Consider the following 23,739-nt stretch of genomic DNA (forward strand, 5'->3'; position numbering starts at 1 on the left):
TGTAGAACCGGCTGCAAAGGGGAGGAAATCAAAAAGTCAATATTTAAAGGAAACATGGGGTCGTATTTTCACTTATTTTTAAAGAATGGGGGAGATTTAACACATTTAAATGCTGAGGGGCCAGTAGAGAGAGGTTTATGATGATGTGTGGGTGTGGGGGAATTGTGTGCACAAGATCCCTGTGCACAGGTAGAGGGATTATTAGCTTTAGCTAGGGAGTGAGGAAGGTTCATGGATGGGGGCAAATACAGGTAGGTTTACAGATTTGGTGTCAGAAAAGTTGAAGGAGTTCCTGTTTGGTAGCTTCTTTTTCTCTCTGAAGCAGGAGAGGAAGGGAGGAAGTGAAGGCTTTGCAGGTTTGAGGATTGAAGATGGAGGGAGCAGTGGCGGAGAAAACCTGGTCTGAGCTAGCATCATGGGGAAAGGGTTACCTTCTAAACACTGGCTGCTTGGTTTGAATACATGGAGGGAAAAAGATCAAGGAGGTAGCTCTTATCTTGTCTTTTAACACAAACTTCAGGATCTGAGTTTTCTTCCAGAGTGATGATAACTCTTCCCTACCGTTGATACTGAAGATGGCCACCTCTTCCTTTGGCACTCTGACATGTTCAGTTCTTCCCTACGTAAGAAAACTTCATTTAAGTGCCATCAGGACTTGATTTTTCCTTAGTGGAATTTTATCTGCCTCATTTTGGGACTTAGATATTAATCTTTACACTTTTGTTCAGAGATCATGCTTATTTGATGCAATTCCTTTGAGCCCTCTCTCTTTTTGGTGAGATTTCCCAGGCTGCCATTCTTGTCCTACTTCACCTCTTTCATATATAAGAAATCTGAAAGGTGATTTTAACACAGGAAGTAAAATGCAGGGCTTTTAAAATGCCTTATTAGATCAGTAGATTGATGTAAGGAGGTGATCCAAACGTGACAATGTATGAAACAAAGCCCATTACTGTGTAAGTCCTGCTACCCAGCAGGTAATCGAGCTGACAATTTCTCACTACTGTTTCCTGTAATATACCAGGTGAATTTATAAAATTTAAAAAGTGAGGGGAGATTACATTTAAAATATTCAAGAATGGAGCTCTTTCCATTATTTTCTGGGAGACAGGGAGTGGAGTAAGTAAAAAAAATATGAGATGCTGAGTCAGGCCCTGCATTTGAGTCTTGGCCCTATCATTTGTGATTTAGCTTCTCTGAGTTTGTTTCTTATCTAGAATCAAATGAAATAATGTATGTAAAAAGCATCCTGCACAGTACAGAGTGAGATAAAGGTTAGTTGTTGCTAATACATTTTATATTCTTTACCATCCTCCGGTTTCTCTTTTGTACATGACAGTGTTAATGAAGCTTTTTTTTTTTTTTTTTAACACACAGCTGTTCAGCTGCATGGCAATGTAAGGCTAAGTTTTCAAACTCGCTGTTAGTCTTAAATGGAACTAGGCAGTAGCACTGAAGGGAAATGTGGTTTACTTTAGTATCTATTATACGCTTTCCATATGGTATCTTAATCCTTATAAACCAGTTGCTGTTGAGTCGATTCTAACTCATGGTGACCCCACCTGAGTCAGAGTAGAACCACGCTCCATAGGGTTCTCAATGGTTGATTCTCTGGAAGCAGAATGCCAGGCCTTTCTTCCGAGGTGCATCCAGGTGGATTTGAACCTCCAACCTTTCTGGTTAGTGGCAGAGTGTTTAACTGTTCATGCCACCCAGGTACTCCCTCCATCCTTATACCTCTTAAATAAACTACTGTCTTCCTTTTGCAGATGAGGATATTGAATCTCAAACTTGCCCAAGACTATAAATTTATAAGGAATAGAGCTTGGGTTTGGTTAAAAAATTCACACTTTTTCCAATACCACAGCATGTAACTGTCTGTAAATATTTTCTCCTTTCGTATTTTTAGTGGTAGAAGGAAAAGTTCTTTCAACATCAGTAAATAACCTTGTGACTGAGAGATTCTAGTTTGCCATTTCGATGGAATACCATATTATAAAACATATGGTCAATACAGATATAGTAAAAATTACAGCATAATATAAAAATAAGGAATACGCCTTCTCCTTATCAACTATCTCATTATCCTACATTCCCTGTTTACAACAATAGTAAAAAATCTACCGACTATTTTGCACATTAATGACGTATGTCTGGCAGTAACAAACACCGAGGTGGGAGGCAAGAGTAATGCTGGCTGTGATGGTTAAGGTTTCGTGTCAATTTGGCTGGGCCATGATTCTCAGTGGTTTGGCAGTTATGTAATGATGTAATTGGGCAGTTATATGACGATGTAGTCATCCTGCATTTTTGCATAATGCCGATTTCACGTGACGACCTGGTCTTTGGAACCTGTGTTGATAAGTGAGGAGAGCATGTGTATCAGAAATAATAATCCACTTACGATTTTTAAATTATTCTCATCTGATTAAGGAGCCAGTGCTTAGGGACTTCAACAGATACCTAGCCAAAGGATGGAAATATTTGTGGTTTAGACAGCATGAAATAGAAAACCCACTGATAATTATTTTTAGTTTTGACCACCATCTACAGCTGGGTTTATGTATGGTGACCTTTTGATTTCTGTATTAAGACACAGGTTGGACTAATGTGAATATACTTATGGGATAATACAAAAGGATATTTGAAAGCAGGTGGTTCAGTGTTTAATAACTGCTCATTACCCTTTCCTTTTGAATATTTTGAAGCTGAATTTTACAGACTGGATCCTTTTGATTCTAAAAGAGAAGGGGGCATAACACCCAGCAAAAGATCTTTTTCCTATCTTGTATCATGTAACATCGGTGCTGGATGGCCAAGCAGATGCATACATTATGGGCTATTACAGTAGCTAGTGAAACATTACAAGTCAATTCTTACATTCGCCTGGCATTTATAATGCTAATACTTACAGATGGCATATCAAAGTTTTAGAGAAGGAAACTAACCTGTGACACAGTCCAATATCGTCCTGTGTATCTGGAAAAGGAAACTTTTGTTTTGTTTTTTTTAAGACTTACTAAAAAACTAGCTTAGTTAAATAGATAATTTATTTCTGGGGCAAATCTTAGGAAGTTAAAAGATTGCTCTCTGATATATTAACTCTAAAATGAGAGATACTCATACTTAAGCAAACACACTTTGCCTTATCAGAAAGATCGCAATTTATCCTGGAAAGGATTTGATTCTTTCATTGTCTAGACTAGCTGGCTAAGTCAACAGTTACTGAAATAGTATTACTTTCTTATCTTTACCTACACTCCTGGCCTATCACCAACCTGTGTCACTCCTTTCTGTCCCTCCCTCCCTATTTCACCTCTATGGCTGATTGTTAGTTCCTAATCTTGTTCCTGTCCCCACCTGTCCCCATTAGGCCTCCTTTTTATCCATAACATACTGACTTCGTTTAGAAACTTTGTAGCTTTTTGTTGTGACTTCTAGTTCCAACTCTTGTGTCACTCAGGCCTGCTATATAACCTGTGTTTATCTACACTTACTGTGTTTTCCCTCTCTGGCTAAAAGGAACTTAGTTACTGCTTTCGTGGTTACTTGGTGGTGAGGTTATTTTGAGCCATGAGGGCTGGGGGCAGGGTCAGGCTAGGGAGGTAGCTGAAGCTAATCTTTGGTTTTCAAGTCTCACCTGCACTGCAGTCAGATTCTTACTGGGAATAGAATTAATGTGTATACCTGATATATCATTTGTTAGTTATTTGAAACAACTCTGAAAAACACATCAGTATTTTCACTGATAGCATTTTTTACTCTCGGTTCCACATTTTTCAAATTACATTGTCTGCATTTTTAATTAAGTATAAGGGTTGAGAAAGGTCATTTTTTTCTCTTTCGATCTCAAAAACAAACCAACTTTAAGACTGTAAATTTCAGATATAATAATAGTCCTGAAACACCCTGACACACCTGAAAATGATCCTGCCAGATTACGGACAGAGAGGAGAGGAAAGCAGAATATTTACATGAAATAACAGGTAACCTTTGGCAGTTATCAGCTATGAGTTTTAGAATCATAGAACTTTGGGTATAAGGATGGAGTGAGTGCATGGATAACAAACAAAGCAAGCAAAAGCTGTTACCAATCCAGAGTGGCAAATCTCTGCATAAACTAAAAGGTCCACGACAGCCATTTATCTTGCAGTTACTCAAGATTTCTCCTTTCTTAATGCGTTTTAGGAATTAGATGGGGGAAGAAAGTCTAACATCATGTTTATCAAGTACTTGCAGAGGCTAAGCTGACAGCCAGTTAAGCAGATAGAAGGCAAGTGGAAGGAGATAGCACGGAACTGAATAATACTTATGTCCTGAATGAAGTTAGGTGTTTATCTGCTTCCAGCCACTTATGTCTTTAGATATGCTGCATTTACAATAGGTTTTTGGTTCTTCTATAGTTTTCTTCTTGCATTTCAGTTGTCAGTCTCTTTTCACTAACGTTCATTCCTCTGGATTTCACATATTTTTCATTTGCTTTTCTTTGGAACAGGCCAATGTGAATACAGGAGACCAACAGGGAATTAATTTGATACCAACAGGAAAAGAAAAGTCTTAGCTGAAACTTGTATGTAATAAATGTTAAGATAAGTTGGTTTTAAGGTTTTGATGCATTACTTCAAGACATTTTCACAGAACATAATGCTCCCAAGTGAGGATTAAAGTGAAACTGTCCATTAGGATAATGCAGAAGATGACATTCCTCCAGGAAAAAGTAAGAATACTAGAGTTTTCCTCTACCAGGCACCTTCCCTCAGGCACTGAGACTGCAGTCATCCAACAAATGGAGACTGGCAGAAAGAGATGACTTCAAAAGCCACAGATATGCCTCAACAGTTAATTTTTAGCAAGTCTGGTAATGAGATCTTTCCATTCTCCCCTCTTCTTTGTGATGTATGCAGGGGTGAGTAACTGCAGTAGTGCTTCTGGCTGTTGCCTAAAGAAGTTCTGACACAAGGCCTCAGTGTTACATATCACATACATCCCACAGTCATAGCTGTTTTGTTGAGCAGGGGCTTTCTCCTCCACAAAGGCCAGTCTGTCTCCTTTTCTGCCTAAGAAAGCCTCCAGTTTCTGTGCTACCTGCTTTGCATGTGCTGAGTTGCTCCTGCTGTGGGAATCGTAATGGGAAAAGCTATTTTTATCTTGGAGATAAACCAACAAACTCCAGTGGGTTCCTCCAGCTGCCTGGTTGGAGTTATCATTGATGGCTAAAAACACCACTTTCTTGTTGGGGAGGGCCAGGGGTTCAAGGAACATGGCCATCTCCGCTGGGTTGCTAGTACACTTGATGAACTGGGTGACTTCAGGGCTGATGAAGCAGACTTGGTCACAGCAGTCACGAAATTGACTGTTAGCAAAGTACTCAAAGGCAAACCCAATAATGTGGTCATTGAGCCAGCTTGGAGGATCCAACAGGGAGACATCTGATTGCCGCAGTAAACTGTCCATGTAACTCAAGACCACAGGGTCCATCCTCTACTGTCCAGGGTTGATCCAAAATTCTAGAAGCTGAAGGAGAGGCAGAAGATAATATTTACTGTTGAAGCTGATGCCTGTCTATAAAATGAGGATCATAAACAGCAGCTACTCTACAAGGTTTTGGTAAAGATTAAATATAATTGTAAAGTGCTTAGCAATAATGCCTAGTTAAGAGTAAACACTCAAGGAATCCTAGCTTATGTACTGTGTGAACAATTAGTTAGAGTGAAAACTGGAAAATTTCCATGCTGAAACAGTAAGCATTTAATTTTCTCTTTCAATGCAGAGAATGGTCAAAATCATAGCTAATGTTTTACCAAAAACCATAGCATTAACTGTATATTTGGCCCTTTAATGAATACTCATAACAATGGCAAATTATTTTTGTATTAAAAATGAATTTTCAAAGAATCTCAAGAAAAAAGTTACTAATTACCAAGCGAAATAGTTTCCATTTCAACTTTAGTTTTCAGGAGAAAGATGAAATATTGCTTCCTCATTCCATAATGGAAAGTGACAGTGATTAGAGTTACAGTTAAAAGGAACCATAAATTCAAGAACAGAAAGTCATGAGAGTAATACAAATGAGGTTCATTACTGATTCTGCCCAGCTATGAGCACTGGGGATTATTTCATCCATTTCATATCTTTAACCTCAAAGGATAAGATAAAGATTATGTAATGTTGATAGTATAAGTAAGAAATTCTTTTGGCGTTGAAAGGTAGTATGGCATAGGAATTAAGAGACCAGGGTCGAGCCCTAGTTCTACTGCTGATTTGTTGCTATCATCTTGAGCCAGTCATTTAAATGATTTTGGCCTTGTTTTTGACATCCCTTCCTTATGTACCTCCAATAGTTGTACAGAAGGCCAAATAATTTTTCTCAAAGGTACTAAAAGAGTATAAAAAGGTTTATGCCTTCCTTATGTACCTCCAATAGTTGTACAGAAGGCCAAATAATTTTTCTCAAAGGTACTAAAAGAGTATAAAATGTTGTACAAATAATCACCATATTATCATTTGGATGACACTAGTAAAATAAACTGGAAAATCCGGGAGCGCTCCAAGCCAATCAACACCAGTGAGGTTTGGAAACAGATACTCATTCACATTACCTTGTGCAGACAAAAGCAGGAGTAACTTAAAGCAGAAACAACACGAGTTGTATGACGAGATCAATATGCCTGCCATCACCCAAGGCAGGGTGCAAAGACAAGAAGTCTAAAGGAAGTAGAAGATAACGCAACATTGGAGACTACCAGACAGAGTTAACTGCTATGCACTGACTTGGCAGCACAACATTTCTATAACCACACAGCAAAAACTGTCACATGTGAATGGACAGTACAAAACAAAGCATACTGTAAAAAAAAAAAAAAAAAACAGTAACACTGCTTTTAAGAGACTGGGCTAGAATTATATCATTCTAATCAACTATAGCCGTTAGACCAGTTATTTTAACACTTGGTTACACTATTAAAACAGTAAAATTTTGTGACAGAACTGTTTTCATGTAATGAAAACCCTGTAAAACCTATACAGAAAAATAAAATATCCCTGAAGATAAAAAGCGAAAGTAAATGAGGTAACTAAGAAGCACTGAAGATGGTTTTATATGCACGTAGTACAGTATAGCACAATCTGAACTACTTCGGAAACAATTTAAGGCTGCGTATGAGAAAAAAATATATACACAAAATACGATAGCATGAATTGAGATTTTCTTAAGCAGAAAGAATAACTAGAGCAGACACATAAATTGGAGCCAGGAATGAAGTCGATGAGGCATAGAGCACATTTGTTACGGATGGGCCACAGATTTGGCTCTAAGCTTTCTGGCAACTAACCAGAGAATTCAGTTAAACATTCACAACGCTCACAAGGTAAAAAAGGGTCTGCACAGAAGTAAAAACAATCTCTGTGTTAACATCAGGCAGTTTTTCCTCAAGCAATCTTGATAAAAGAAGACACAGTATGTCATGATGAATAATGTCCCACAATAGCCTTACGATAAATGCAATAGTTACATAGGATTGTTTCTTATAATGACCTTTAATACCTAGCCTGATGGCAAATGAGTGCACACAGCAATCTAGTAAAAGCTATTTTGTGGAGGCTGAGTACTCAGCGGGAGCCCTGCTGAAGCCCTAGTGGTACAGTGGTTAAGGTGCTCTCTAACTGAAAGGTTGGTGGTTCAAACCCACCAGCCGCTTCACAGGAGAAAGACTGGCAGTCTGCTTCCATAAAGATGATGGCCTTGGAAACCCTATGGGGAAGTTTTACCCTGTCCCTATAGGGACGCTATGAGTCAGAATCAACTCCACGGCAGTGAGTTTATATACCAAGTGAGGAGCCCTGGTAGAGTAAGGGTCAGGCATTTGGCTGCTAACCAAGAGACTGGTGGTTCAAACCTACCCAGCTGCTCCATGGGAGCAGGATCTGCTTCTGTAAAGATTACAGCCTAGAAAACTTTATGTGGCAGTTCTATTCTGTCCTATAAGGTTATTATGAATCAGAATCGACTTGATGGCAGTGTGTCTGGTTTGGTTAGGTACAGTCGGCCCTCTGTATCTGCAGGTTTGGGATTTGGCATCCACGGATTCAACCAATCATGGATTGAAAATATTCAGGGTACAAAAAAAGAAAGTTCCCAAAAGCAAAACTGGTATTTTCCATGCGCTGAGCACTATGCTGAATCCATGTGAAGGAAGTGATGTGTAGGCATAGCCTGCTGTAGCCTCCTGCCATTTCCCAGATCGTCAGTCTCTCTCTGGCACTCCTTTGAGTGTTGTTCCCCTCGCCTCTCGTTTTTGCTACTTGTGTTGTGTGCACCCTTTGTTTCTGTGAAAAAATGGCTCCTAAAAAGCAACTAAGTGGTCAAAGCAATCTCTCAAAGGCTACTGGAGCGTTGAGTGCTATCACTGGACAATATATTATAACAACTATTTACAGCATTTCTGTTGTATTACATATTATAGGCAATCTAGAGATGATTTAAAGTATCCAGAGGATGTACATAGGTTATAATGCAAATACTGTGCCATTTTATGTAACAGACTTGATCATTCTCAAATGTTGGTATCTGTGGGGTCTGGGAACCAATCCCCTGTAGATACTGAGGGGTGACTGTACTCAGCTTGCTGCTGATTTGACTTGATCTAAGAGCAAGTGCATATGAAAGCAGAATGACTGTATGTGCCTCATGCAAGCCTCCCTGAATACAATATCTATCCTCCACGCTTTTAACAAAAACTGCGAATACTGCACAGTGGGGGTGCTAGACTGTACTGTCTGGCAAATATCTGAAGATCTGCTACTCTATGCTTCCAGGTAAAATGAGACCCTCAACTTGACAGCCAATCCAGGAAGGGACAGGAGCCTACAGGAACCGACAAGGTGACAAGGAGAGGACTGTTTTAAGAGGCACTCATCTCATTTTGGAGTGAGTGCCCACAGGCAGAATCAAGAGTCTCTGTAGAAAACAGTGTTTTGTGTTTTACTTGTTTACTTTTAAAATATCCACCACACAGTCAATCAAGGCCCCAATCCTATTCCCTGTGGCATGGTTGCAAAAGTTTAACCCCCCAAAATTTAAAGTAAATGGAACTAAACTAGCTTTTGGTCAAGCCAAAAAGTTAAAAAACAAACAAAAAACACACACACCAAACTCATTGCTGTTGATTTTATTACTATCATGGTGACCCCATATGTTGGAGTAGAACTACTCCACAGGGGTTTCTTGGCTGAAATCCTTACAGAAGCATACAGAAGCAGATCACCAGGTCTTTTGTCCATGGTACCACTAGGTGGGTTGGAACTGCCCACCTTGAGGTTGGTAACTCGTTGCTGTCGGGTGCATTCTAACTCATAGTGACCCTACAGGACAGAGGAGAACTGTCCCATTGGGTTTCCAAGGAGCAGCTGGTGGATTTGAACTGCTGACCTTTTGGTTAGCAGCTGGGGTCTTAATCACTGTGTCACCAGGGCTTCTTTAGGTTTGCAGTAAAGTGCAAAGCGTTTCTGCCAGCCAGCGACTGGTAAGACCCAAAAGAAAACATAAAAAAAGCTGCTGTTGAGTTGATGCCAACTCACAGCCATCCTATGTGTATCCGAGGACTGTACTCCTTAGGGCTTTGGATGGCTGATTTTTCAGTAGATCGCCAGGCCTTTCTTCTGAGGTACCTCTAGATGAACTCAATCTGCCTCTGGGTGGACTTGAACCATCGATCTTTTGATTAGCAGCCAAGTGCTTTAATCGTCTGCATCACCCAGGGACTCCAGTGGAAAACATACCATCCCAAATTGTGAATTTAACTCCTTTCCCCCCTAACTGTTCTGTAATGGCTCTTTAAAAAAAAGAGATAGCCTTACTCGGCTGTTTTTGAAATACATTACAAAATGCAGCAGTTCTACTCACATTTTAAATGAAGATTATAGAAGTCAGCAGTTTTTAAGCACAGCTCCCCTCTTACCTCTTTTGGCTACTGTTTCAAACTGTATTGAACTGCACCACACGCTCACAGATAAGCTCTGTGTTTCTCAAAATGGATACATGGCTGGGTGCCATTAGATATTAACAAAAGTAAAAAACAAAAACACAGGCTAAGCAGAGCGCATCTTCTTAGGGCCTCAATTTCACTAGCTTTGGAGGGGAAAGATGCAAGCAATTTAACTGGTAACCTGCAATATTATAAATTAATGTAAACATGGCCATATTGTAGAATAAAATGCAAAATAAACATGAATTAAAAAAAATAAAATATGACATTTTCATAGAACTTTTGTGCCCATGGCAGGCAATTTTCTCTGCTTCATTCACTTTACTCTGCCTGCTTGGATACTTTGGTGGGAAGAGTCTAGTTATTGTCCATAACTGAAGTGCTTGTAACATAACCCCCTAATACTCAGGAACCTGACTTCCTAATATTTAATAAAGATATAAGCACAAGCTTGTGCTTTAGTAGTTTAAATGTATATAGCAGCAATCCATTTATTAAAGCAAATTCATTCCTTTGGTAAAAATATATTAGTGTCTCCTGCATGACAACTGTACCTGAATCAATCAGACCTGAAATTGAACTTAGCACTGTATAATGAAATACAGACAACATCCTAGAGTTTTCTATTTTCTTCACAGCTCACATCTAATCCATAACAAATTCTGTTGATTCTATAGCCAAATGTTCTGAATTTGTCCAGTGCTTCCCGCCTTCACTATTATCATCTTAATCAAACCCATCATTTCTTGTCTTGACCTAGTCTAACAGGTCTCCTTATTTCCACTACAGGCCCCCTCCAATTAATTCTCCATACAGCTGTGTCAGAGTAGATGTTTAAAAGAGTAAAGTCATGTCTGTCTCCTGCTTACAACTTTCCAGTTGTAATACCACACTTAGAAAAAATTGCAAAAAAGCTTACATAATTATATGGCCCCAGCTACCTCTTCAACCACAGCTCCTGTTAACTGCTGTCCCTCTGCTTCACTAAGTTCTAATCAAACCAAGGTTCTTTTTCTTCCTCAACATGCCACACTTTTTCCCTCCTGAGAGCTGGTGTACTAGCTATTCTCTCTGCCTGGATCTTCTGGGGTTGGCGCCTTCTGTGTGATCTCAGCTTAAATGTCACTCATTCACAGAGATTTTCCCTGATAACCAGTATAAAGAGGTTACCCAGTCACTCTCTATGACATCCTCTAATTTTAATTCCTTGTATAGCAATCACGACTATCTGATCGTTTTTTAAAAAATTATTTGCTTGTTGGTTAATTCCTTCTCTCTCTGGAACAAGAATATAAGCTCCATGAGAATAAGGGAAATCAAGGGACCTTGTCTGTCTTGTTTATCGTACTAGTCCTGGGGCCTAAAACAGTGCTCATCAGGGACGTACTCAATAAATAATAATAGAATAAATGAATGAATAATGAAGTACAGATCTCAATATGATACAAAAGTTCTGCAAAGCAATGTTTAGTATACAAATTTTAGGTTTACAGAGTCTTAGAATTGTTGAGTCTTTACTCTCTCTTCTAGTCAAACTTCCTGTCCGTGCCAAGAATTGTTAAATTTCTGCTCCCATGGAAAATCGTGCAGGGGACTGGCTCACAAGTAGCTGTGTGATATACATGCATTTTTTTATATTTTATTTTTGTTGTTGTTGAGAATATAGACAGCAGAACATATACCAATTCTACAGTTTCCACAATTCAGTCACATGGATTATACTGAGTTGTGTAACCATTCTCACCCTCCTTTTCTGAGTTGTTCCTCCCCCATTAACATAAACTCACTGCCCCCTAAGTTTCTTATCTAATCTTTCAAGTTGCTGATGTCAATTTGATTCCATATTGATAGATCTTAAAAGAGCACAATGCTCAAGGCAGATATTCTTTACCAGTTAAGCTAAACTATTGTTTGGTTTTAACAAGACTTCAGGGGGTATTTTTGGTTTAAGGTTTAAACATTATCTCAGGGCAATAGTTTCAGGGGTTTATCCAGTACCCTTGGCTCTAGGAGTCCGTAAGAATTTGAAATTCTTTTCTATATTCTCCCCTCTTTGATCAGGGTTCTTCTATGGACTTGTTGATCTGTATGTTTTGTAAAGATAGCCAGGCACCAGTTAGTTCTTCAGTTCTCATGGCAAGGGAGGTAGTTGTTCACAGAGGCAATTAGCCACACATTCCATTTCCTCCTCCTATTCCTGACTTTCCGTCCTCTGACCAACTGTTGTACTGTTAAGACCCCAGCGCTATGCCACGAACTTGGTGAAGATATTCTTTAATCTGCAACGTCCAATACAGTAGCCACTAGCCACATATGGCTATTAAGCACTTGAAATGTGGCTACTATGACTGAGGAACTGACTAAATTTAATTTAAATTTAAACAGCTGCATCGGACAGCACAGTTCCATGGGCTTTCATAGGTATTTCTTGAAAGAAAAAAAAATAAGATTACATAGTTGAGTAAGTTAGGTAAATGCTGTATCCTAATACTACCTTACTGGAGATTCAGAACGCTCACAAGCAGGTTAGAGGCTGGAAGAATTTTCGTAATAAACATATTTAGCTTTTTTTTGGTCCAATATTTTCCCAAACTCATTTGACCATAGAGCCCCCCCCCCTTTTTTTTTTTTTACTAGTGTTATAGGTTTTGGGGCGGAAAGCCACAAATAATAAGTGACATTTTCAATACATCATATCAAACGTGCATGCAACAGAATGATTATGGGTGATGCTAATTTATCTGTCCAAGGTAGTGTTTGTCAGGTTTCTCTACTGTAAAGTTACCTTTTCATATTCTACTTTTCATAAGCAGGACACAAAGAGCAACACATACTCAGTGTGCGGGGAGTGAAGCTCCAACCCGTTGATGGGGAAGTATTTACATAAATTGTTTGGAATTCCTCTGCACAGGAGATTTACTGTCTCTTCTCCTCCATTTATTTTATTCAATCATTTATTTCTATCAATATGGATTCATTACTATATCTTTTTTTAAAATAATTTTTATTGTGCTTTAAGTGAAAGTTTACAAATCTAGTCAGTTTCTCACACAAGAACCCTTGCTACACACTCCCAATTACTCTCCTCCCTCCACTCTCTTTTCCTGTCCTTTCCGCCAGCTTCTGACCCCCTCCCCCCTCTCATCGCCCCTCTAGGCAGGAGATGCCAACATAGTCTCAAGTGTCCACCTGATCCAAGAAGCTCACTCCTTACCAGCATCCTTCTCCAACCCATTGTCCAGTCCAATCCATGTCTGAAGAGTTGGCTTCGGGAATGGTTCCTGTCCTGTGGCAACAGAAGGTCTGGGGGCTATGACCACCGGGGTCCTTCCAGTCTCAGTCAGACCATTAAGTCTGGTCTTATGAGAATTTGGGGTCTGCATCCCACTGCTCTCCTGCTCCCTCAGGGGTTCTCTGTTGTGTTCCCTGTCGGGGCAGTCATCGGTTGTGGCCGGGCTCCATCTAGTTCTTCTGGTCTCAGGATGATGTAGTCGCTGGTTCATGTGGCCCTTTCTGTCTCTTGGGCTCGTAATTACCTTGTGTCCTTGGTGTTCTTCATTCTCCTTTGATCCAGGTGGGTTGAGACCAACTGATGCATCTTAGATGGCTACTTGCTAGTGTTTTAAGACCCCAGACGCCACTCTTCAAAGTGGGATGCACAGTATTATCTTAATAGATTTTATTATACCAATTGACTTAGATGTCCCCTGAAACCATGGTCCCCCACTGCCCCTGCTGGCTGGCCTTCGAAGCATTCAGTTTACTCAGGAAACTTCTTTGCTTTTGGTTTAGTCCAATTGTGCTGACCTCCCCGTATTGTGTGCTGTCTTTCCCTTCACCTAAAGTAGTTCTTATCTACTATCTAATTTCATTACTATATCTTTTATATTTTGGGTTATAATTCAATGATATTTATTTTGTAGCTCACATTGTTCTAAGTTTGGCCTTTGGGAGCTCTTTCAGGTTGGCTTTTACATTTTTATTTTTGACATGCCCCTGTCTTTTCTTTTTTAAGTGCTTTTTATATTCTGGCACTCTCGGGTGCTCCAGGCTCAACTTTTATATTTTCTGTCCCATCTCCAAAATCAACCATTTCTGCAAGGAGTCTAGTTCCTTTGATCGGGGAATAGGATTAGAAACCAAGATCTGGATGCTTGGTGTGCTCACTGCTACTGAGGTGCTATTGCTTCTAGTTACTCTCAGCTAAAAGAACAAGGAAATATATGTATGTATAATAACTCATGTATAATCATTTTTGTATTTATCTATCTGTATTAAGATGGATGTGAGTTAGTACCCACTGGATTTATTCTAGCCTTCTTTCTTTGCTAATCTATAGCCTCCCTGTATTAAAAGTGAGAAGATTGGTTTCAACCATCTGGCATCCATTTTCTTATTTAATTGGTCTCATCGTTCATGTACATCAGTTTCATAACGGCTAACCTGTACTACCATGAGAAACAACTTTACCAATTGGAGTATGGTGCTATAGACAGTTCAATCCCTTTTCTCCCACCCCCTTTTCATGAGATTATGTCATGTATTTTTAATAGAGTTAAATTATTTTGTCACAGTCTGTATTACATTCTGGAACTCCCTAAACTCCTGGTTGATTTTTTTAAATTTATATGTATTAAGGTTCACTCTGTGCAGTAAAGTTTTGTGGGTTTTGACCAATGTATAGTATTAGTATCATACTGTACCATACCAAATAATCTGTATTATGCAGATTATTTTCACCACTCTAAAAAATCTCCTGGGAACACTTTTTTTTTTTTAAAAGTAGAATTAGCACCTTTTTTACGGTAGAATTTTTAGTACAATTAGCACCTACTGTCTGTGCACTGAAGTTTGGGATACGCTGGATTATTTAATAAATGGCATTGGGACAATCTATTAATTGCTTGATTAAAAAAAAAGTTAGATCCCTATCTTATATCAAATTATATTTCAGACGGAGTAAGAATTTAAATGTTAAGAACTAAAACAAAAGCATTGTAAAAAATAGAGGCTAATACAATAAACAACTGGTCAATAACCGGAAAAAGATACTCAATGCCCCCCCTTTACTAGTTACTAATCAAAAAAATCCAAGTTAAAGCAAGATTTCATTTTTCAGGTTCATTTCCATCAGATTAGGAAAGATGAAGAAGACTGATAAAACCCAGACTATGGGAAATGGGTGAGAGATTACAGGAAAATGGGTACTCTTAGTATTGATAGACTGTAAACAAACAAGCTTTCAGGAGGATAATTTGTCATTATATTTTAAGTCTTATGAAATGTTACATTTGTAGAAATACCATTTTTAGAAATTTACCTTAAAGAAACATTAAGGATATATGCAAAAATTTAACGAGATGGCAGCAATATTTATAACAGAAAAATTGGAAGCAACCTTAATGTTCAAAAGAGGACTGGAAAATTTAGATAATAGGGTTTCCATACAATGGAGTATTTCTCAACTATTAAATATAAAGTTGTAGACATAAATATGTTAACATAGAAAGATGTTCATGATATGTTGTGAAAAAGTAAAGTTATGTAAAAATTTGATGATAATATACAAAAATAATCAAGAATGATATCCGTCAAAACTTTATAGTTTTAAGAGGTAGGATTATTAATAATTTTTTGCTTTTTTCCTTCTACTTTTTGATACTGTTTTATTTTTTCCCTCTTTTATTTTATAATGAACACATAACCAGAAAACACAGCTATTTCCATTTTGGAAAAAAAAATTACATACCTCCTACTCTTACGTTGAACTATGTTCCAATCCACTAGTTTTACTTCTGTCCTCTGGAGAAAAATAGCTTAAGTTTTTCTATTCTCTCTTCTACAAACACAAAGATTTAAAAAGAATCTGATGCTTGCTAAAATCAGAAGATTACGTCCAATTTCTATGTATGATTCCATTTTCAGTCTCACAAAAAATAATTATATCCAAGACCTCATGTGCTTTTCATGGCAGCATAAACTGAAATATTTTCAGGAAGGAAGTTCAAGCCTTTTTTTGGGGGGTGGGCTTCAATTCCCCCAATTAAATATTTCCTTTTAAATGCTAAACCCACACCAATCTGAGATTTGTATTAAGTGGTGTGTAAAAATTACAATCAGATTTCTCTCTCTCTCTCTAGGGTAGAGGTTAGATTGTACTCATCCCTGTATCTTCAGTGCCAGACATACTGGAGTGGTTTTAACAAATGCTTTTTTCTTGGGAAAAAAAAAAAAAATACAGAAATGAAATATATATATATTTTAGTTCTTTTATTTTGAAAATATACACAGGAAAACATACACCAATTCAACAGTTTCTACGTGTACAATTTAGTGACACTGATTGCATTCTTTAAGTTGTACAACCATTCTCACCCTCCTTTCCTGAATTGTTCCTCCCCCACTGACATAAACTCACTGCCCCCTGAAGTTCCTATCTAATCTTTCCAGTTGCTGTTAGCAATTTGATCCCATATAGTTCTTAAAAGATCATAATGCTCAAGGCAGACTTTTTTTTACTATTTAAGCCAAACTACTGTTTGATTTTAAGATGATTTCAGGGGATATTTTTGGCGTAAGGTTTAGAGATTATCTCAGGGCAAGTTTTGGGGGTTCATCCACCCTCCACGGCTCCAGGAAGTCTGGAGTCCATCAGACTTTGAAATTCTGTTCTGCATTTTCCTCCTTTTGATCAGGATTCTTCTATGGAATGTCTGATCAAAATGTTTAGTAAACGGTAGCCAGGCACCATCTAGTTCTTCTGGTCTCATGGCAAAGAAGCCAATTAGCCACACATTCCATATCCTCCTATTCATGACTCTCCTTCTTCCTCTGTCACTCCAGGTGAACTGAGATCACTGTTGTGCTTAGATGGCTACTTGCAAGTTTTTAGTACCCCAAGCACTATGCAACAAACTAGGAGATAGAAGTGAAGCCCTAAACACATTATTAGGTCAATTAACTAGGATGTCCCATGAAACCATGACCCTAAACCTCCAATTTAAGGAAGCAAATCTCATGAGGTGTTTGGTTGTACATAAACAGCCCCAGCAGCTACAATTTTTTTTGTCATTGTTGTAAATATATGAAATATATTTTACAAAACTACTAGAAACAAAATTCTTATAAACAAAATATTTTTCTGAATTTTATAAATAATTTGAACACTAACCCTCTAACACTGATATTTCACAGAGAAATATAACTCTACAAGCAGAGAGACCATTTGGTGTGATGATGATATATGGTAATGTTATTAATTTCCATTCATTCCTGCCTTGGGCCAGGAAGATGGACTAAGAGGTCTTTTAGGATTTCATCTAACACTAAGGCTGTTTGTTGCTCTGCTATTACCAATTGCCATTGAATAGACTCTGACTCATGGTGACCCAATGTCTGTCAAAGGAGAACTGTACTTCAGATGGTTTTCAATGGCTGATTTTTCAGTAGACTTCCATGCTTTCTTCAAGGAATGTCTGTGTGGGCTTGAACAGCCAACCTTTCAGTTGGTAGCAGACAAGGTAAGTGTTTATGCTACCCAGGGTTCCCACTCTGTTTATTTGGCATGGCTATCAATGGCTAACATGTCATTGATCATGAAAATAATTTTATTCCCAGCCTACCATTTCTACCTCTAGGGTTCTATCTGTAATTGTGTACAATTTTTTCCCTCAGTATAAACTTGGTAAAACATATATTGACTTTGCTTGACATGTTTTGAGAAATGACTTCACACAATTGTGAAATCTGAAATGAACGGCGGGGGCAGACAGTGTGTGGGGAGGCCATTAAATGAGAAGTCTGAGTAAAATATTTTATAAAGGAGTGGACATTTTATTCTGGTACATACAGTAATGGATAATATTGTGAAGAAAGGGAATTCCAGAACACTTAATTGTGCTCATGAGGAACCCGTACACAGACCAAGAGGCAGTTGTTGGAACAGAACAAGGGGATACTGCATGGTTGAAATCAGTAAAGATGTGCATCAGGGCTGAATCCTTTCACCATACTTATTCAATCTATATGCTGAGCAAATAATCTGAAAAGCTGGACTATATGAAGAACTTGGCATCAGGATTAGAGGAAGGCTCATTAACAACCTGTTATATGCAGATGATATAATCTTGCTTGCTCAAAGTGAAGAGGACTTGAAGCACTTACTGATGGAGATCAAAGACTACAGCCTTCAGTATGGATTACATCTCAACATAAAGAAAAAAACCCTCATAACTGGACCAATAAACAATCATGATGAATGGAGAAAAGACTGAAGTTGTCAAGGATTTCAATCTTATTTGGACCCACAATCAATGCCCATGGAAGCGGCAATTAAGAAATCAAAAAACATATTGCAAAAGACCTCTTTAAAGCGTTAAAAAGCAAAGATGTCACTTAGAGGACTAAGGTGCACCTGACCCAAGCCACTGTATTTTCAGTTGCCTCATATGCATGTGAAAGCTGGACAATGAATAAGGAAGATCGAAGCAAAATTGATGCATTTGAGTTACGCTGTTGGTGACGATTATTGAATATACCATGACTGCCAGGTGAATGAACAAATCCGTCTTGGGAGTACAGCCAGAATGCTCCTTAGAAGCGAGGATATTGAGATTTTGTCTCGTTTACTTTGGACATGTTATCAGGAAGGGCCAGTCCCTGGAGAAGGACATCATGCTTGGTAAAGTGGAGGGTCAGTGAAAAAGAGAAAGACCCTTAACGGAATGGACTGACACGATGGCTGCAACAATGGGCTCAAACACAGCAATGATTGTGAGGATGGTGCAGGACCAGGCAGTGTTTCGTTTTGTTGCGCATGGTGTTGCTATGAGTTGGAAACAACTCGAAGGCACCTAACAACAACATATATTATAAATAAAGGCTGTTGAAGTGTGGTCAAGCTAAAATCCTAATTTGCTTGACTTCATAAATAACTCACTGCGTTATGGATTTAACTGTGTACCTCCCCACTCCACCAAATATGTGTCGAATTTCTGACCCTTGTACCTGCAGATGTGATTCTGTTTGGAAAGGGGGTTTCCTCTTATGTTAAGAGGCCATACCAGTGCAGGGTGGATCCTAAATCTAATCACTTCTGAGTTATAAAAAGATCAGGACAGACACAGAAATACACGAGGGAAAACAGATATGTGAGGATATATGTGAGCCAAGAAATACCAAAAAACACCCTGGGCTATCAAAAGGGAAGGAATTAACATTGCTGAGGCTCTGATTTGGACTTTTTAGCCTCTAGTACTTTGAGAAGATAAATTTGTTTCTTTAAAGCCATCCATTTGTGGTACTTGTGTTACAGCAGCACTAGGGGACTAGGAACACTGTGTTCAACACATGGTAGCTATGTGCAAACACACTGTTTAAAAATGCTACAAATAAATACATGATTTATTCCTTTGTCTAGTCTCTTCATTCCTAACTCCCTTGACAATCCAACCTACACATTACTACAAAACTAATTTTTTGAATAGAACTCTAATTACATTATTCTACTCCAAGAATTTCAACATCTCTCTGTTGTCTATCGAATTAAGTACATACAAATTACAGTCTGGCATTTAAGGATTTCCACAAAAATAGATTCAGTCTACTTTTCCTGATTTATTTCCTAGTACTGTTCTGGTGGCCCAATGGTTAAAGTGTCTGGCTGCCAAACAAAAACCCAAAGGTCAGTGGTTCAAATCCACCAGCTGCTCTGCGGGAAAATAACGTGGCAGTCTGCTGCCATTAAGATTTACAGGCTCGGAAACCCTATGAGCCAGTTCTATTCTGTCCTATCGGGTTGCTGTGAGTCGGAATCAACTCCATGTCAATGGTTTGACTGCTCCCATGTACTTACACACCTACAAGGTCATTCCCACTGCCGGCCCAGATTGTTAGGCAGCTATAGATTAGTACTGTTTGTTACTGAAGTACAGGAGGAACAGGAGAAGAAAAGAGCCAGTCCATATTCTCCCATTCTACCTCAACAGAGAGGATGGAAAGTGAACACTTCTCTAGTACCTTTCTCAAACACAGATCTGATCTGTCATGCTGTTGCTTAAAACTTTTACATCAAGGGTTCTTTTAAACCTGGGATTTATGGGTAAGGTTGTGGCTAGAAATTAAGGGTTTCATGAACTTGGACTGGGAAAAAAGTTACATTTATTTTCAATAATCTCTGGCTGAAATTTAGCATTTTCTTCAATTATAAGTATAGGCAATAAACCATATCAGCCATATCTACATCTTTATTAGTGTTAGAAATCTGATATTTTCACATCACATTAAAGTTGAGATACAAATATCTCAAAGATACTATTTAAGCTCATTATCACTTTGTAATTACATAATTTTTTTTTTTTACATAATTAGACCTGCTGCTAAAAAAAAAAAAAAAAAAAGCTGCTAAGTATTAGGGAAATCCTGGTGGCATAGTGGCTAATAGCTAAATGGCTGCTAACCGAAAGGTTGGCAGTTTGAATCCACCAGGTGCTTTTTGGAAACCCTATGGGGTAGTTCTACTCTGTCCTATAGGGTTCCTGTAAGTCAGAGTGGACCCGACAGCAGTGGGTTTGGTTTTTGGTATTACATACTCCATAAAGTAGCACATATATAACTTACACATTTGCTTTAATATTTTGAAAATAAAAATGGTTTCAATAAAATTGGTTTCCTTTATATTTCTATATATTTTATTTCCTACATTTAAAAACATTATTCTGAGATAGGGTCCACAGGCCACAATGCCAAAGCTGTCCATGGCATAAAGAGGTTAAGAACCTCTATTATTTATATCTATTAATTGGTTACAATATAAAACCTAAACTTTTTGGCATGGAATTCTAGGCTTCTCTTAATCTGTTCACACCCCACTTTATAAGCTTCATCTCTGCCCCACCCTTACTCTCCATACTATGCTCTGACCATACCACACAACAGTAATCTTATCTGGAAGTAGACAGACAGGTTTTGGGATTAACCCTAGTTAAGACCTGGTTCAATTCGCTGTCAATGCACCTCGTGTGCAGCCACCACCGGTCTATCAGTGGTCCTCTGCACACTGCTATGGTGCTGATGAGGTTTCTGAAGAGATTCCAGATTAAGATGGACTAGGAAGAAAGGCCTGGCGATCTACTTCCGAAAACCAGCCATTAAATACTCTAGGCACTACATGGCCCAAAATGCAATCAATCATGGGGATGCTGCAGGTTTGGGTAGCGTTCCTCTCAGTTGTGCATGAGGTCACCATGAGTCGGGGACCTACTTGATGGTAGCTGACAATAGACAGTAGACAGTAGCATGCACTGTTCTGGGCTTTGCCTTAACTGTTCTTTTCTGCCTGCCAAGTGAGCTCTTCTTCGTTTAAAGGCCTGTTTTCCCCAATCCTTTGTGACCTGGGTAGTGCAAATGGTTAATACACTTGGCTGTGAGTCCACCAAGAGATATCCTGAAGAAAAACCTGGCAATCTACTTTCAAAAAATCAGCCATTGAAACCTCTATGGAGCAAGTCCTACTCTGACACACCTGGGGATTCCCATGATTCAGAGTGTATTTGACATCACCTTTTTTTTTTCTTTCAATCTACTAGGGCTGTATATTATACATCTTTATATCTCAGTCCTCACTTATAGTTGGTACTTCTTAAAAGATTAATGAATGACTAATAGAACACAGATTCTAAACTGTCAAGGTACTGTGTGTAGTAAGTAATCTTTAGAGGTATGTAAGTTGGTCTTGGTCTTTGAATAGCATAAACTGGCTTAGCTCTAGTCTTTGTGAGAATATATAAAGCTGAGCTCTAAGGGTGGATTCCCTGCTGATAAATACTAGATGGAAGGGAAAGGAAAAGGAAGAGGGCAGTAACTGAAGGAGCTCTAAGTAAGAGGGATGGAACTCTGAAAGGGAAGGCAGGAGCAGCTGTTTCTCCCATTTCCCAGAGCAGTTATTCAAAGCTTTTATTGCTCTGCTCAAGTTTCTCATCCCATCCCTAACTTTCTCTTTCATTAAATAACCCCCATCTTAAATTTCACAGCATCAACTCCCCCAACTTTCTGCTCTTCCCTACTTCTCTTCTTTCTAGTCTAGTGGTTCTCAACCCTGAGCATTAGAGTCACCTGGGGAGCATTAAACAAACAAACAAAAACTGATGCCTGGACCCTACCTCAGAGTTTAATTGGTCTAGGATGGGGCAACAGTATTAGTTTGAATAGAAAAAAGCTTCCCAGGTGATTATAAAGTACATACAAGGTTGAAACCCTACTGATAAAGATTTCACTAGTGCTCTGCATCAAAAGGAAACCCTGGTGGCGCAGTGGTTAAGTGCTACGGCTGCTAACCAAAGGGTCGGCAATTCAAATCCACCAGGCGCTTCTTGGAAACTCTACGGGGCAGTTCTACGCTGTCTTACAGGGTCGCTATGAGTCGGAAGCGACTCCACGGCACTGGGTTTTTGGTCTGCATCAAAATGTTGATTTTATAAATTAGCCTCTCTCTCCTTTAAATTGGAGCCCTGGTGACACAGTAGTTAAGAGCCACCAGCCACTCCTTGGAAACTCTATGGGCCAGCTCTACTCTATCCTACAGGGTTGCTATGATTTGGAACTGAATCTATGGCAACGAGTTCTCCCTTGAATTGGCCCACTCCTCCACCCCATGATACATTTTTATGCCCAAGAGTCTCCTATCTTAAAAAAAATTTCTTGTAGCCCATATTCTCTCATCCCTTACAAAGATGCTTCCTTAAAGAGAAGTTTACACCAGTATGGTGTCCACCAGCTATATAACATTCTTAACTTTTTACTCTTCCAGGACAATACTGTCACAGGCCTTTGCACTTGTTATTGTCTCTGCTTCTGCCTCCTCTTTCATGTCCTTGTTCGGCTAGTGCTCACTAGTCTTTTAATGGTCTTCTGAAGAGTGAAACAGGAGACCTTGGGTAGTGCAAACGGTTGTTCGATCGGCTGCTGACCCAAAGGCTGGAGGTTAGCAGCTGGCGTCCACCCAGAGACGCGTGGAAAGAAAGGCCTGGCGATCTGCTTCCGAAGAATTAACCACTGAACACATTTTGGAGCACAGTTCTACTCTGACACACATACAGTCACCATGAGTTGGAACTGATTCCATTGGGCAAGTGTTTTTTTTTTTTTTTCTTCTGTGTTGAGAGAGCATCCTGTGCTTTTTTTCTATTATAATTTTTGTTCTGCAGATTCTCTCTTCGTGTCCCATACTACACGGCACTTCAAAAACCTGCGACCATTTTACTCTCCTCTGATTTTCTGCAGCCTTAAAATAAAATTTATTTTTATTTTAAGGAACAGACAGCACTCAGTCAAAGTCTGAGGACTGAACGGCAATGAAGACCTGAAACCGGAGGTCAGGGGCGGGGCCATGCGGGGAGAAGGGGCGGGTGTGTAGTGGAAAGGGGCGGACGCTATGAGGGGCGGTGCTGAAAACCCAGCGCCAGAATGGGGAGGGGGCACGGATACGCCAGAGTCTGTGTGGGGGGCAAAGCGGTCCTCTGCTGGGACAAACTCACAAACAAACCGAAGGAAGGAGGCGGCTCCTTACCTGCCTCGGGCCTCACCACCCAAACCAGCCTTCAGCTCCTCTGTATTGGCCGGAAAGCGAGAGCTACAGTCGCAAACCCAGAGTTTTCCTCCTCAACCTTGCGACATTGCCCTCTAGCAGAGGGGAAGAAGCTAAGGCAGAGTCTCTAGTTGTGCCGTAAGGTGAGGAAGAAGAGTTCGGGCGGGGCTGCCT

At 39.2% G+C, this 23,739-nt stretch overlaps 2 protein-coding genes across 2 annotated transcripts in view; one reads left to right on the forward strand and one right to left on the reverse strand.

Annotated features, from left to right (window-relative positions):
* Positions 1–7: 7 nt before the first annotated feature.
* On the reverse strand, positions 8–23,660 carry SENP8 (SUMO peptidase family member, NEDD8 specific). Its single transcript, XM_010593723.3, has 2 exons — positions 23,548–23,660; positions 8–5,514 (listed from the first exon to the last, which is right to left on the reverse strand). Exon 2 carries the CDS (start codon positions 5,476–5,478, stop codon positions 4,840–4,842), a length of 639 nt encoding a protein of 212 aa, XP_010592025.1. The 5' UTR covers positions 5,479–5,514; positions 23,548–23,660; the 3' UTR covers positions 8–4,839.
* Positions 23,596–23,739, forward strand: part of MYO9A (myosin IXA) — a 247,598-nt gene continuing 247,454 nt past the window's right edge. Inside the window, exon 1 of the mRNA XM_023552876.2 lies at positions 23,596–23,708. The gene's annotated coding sequence lies outside the window, so the exon portion shown is untranslated. The remainder of the gene's footprint in view (positions 23,709–23,739) is intronic.

This window comes from Loxodonta africana, chromosome 13, assembly GCF_030014295.1.
Source record: "Loxodonta africana isolate mLoxAfr1 chromosome 13, mLoxAfr1.hap2, whole genome shotgun sequence".
Taxonomy (NCBI): domain Eukaryota; kingdom Metazoa; phylum Chordata; class Mammalia; order Proboscidea; family Elephantidae; genus Loxodonta; species Loxodonta africana.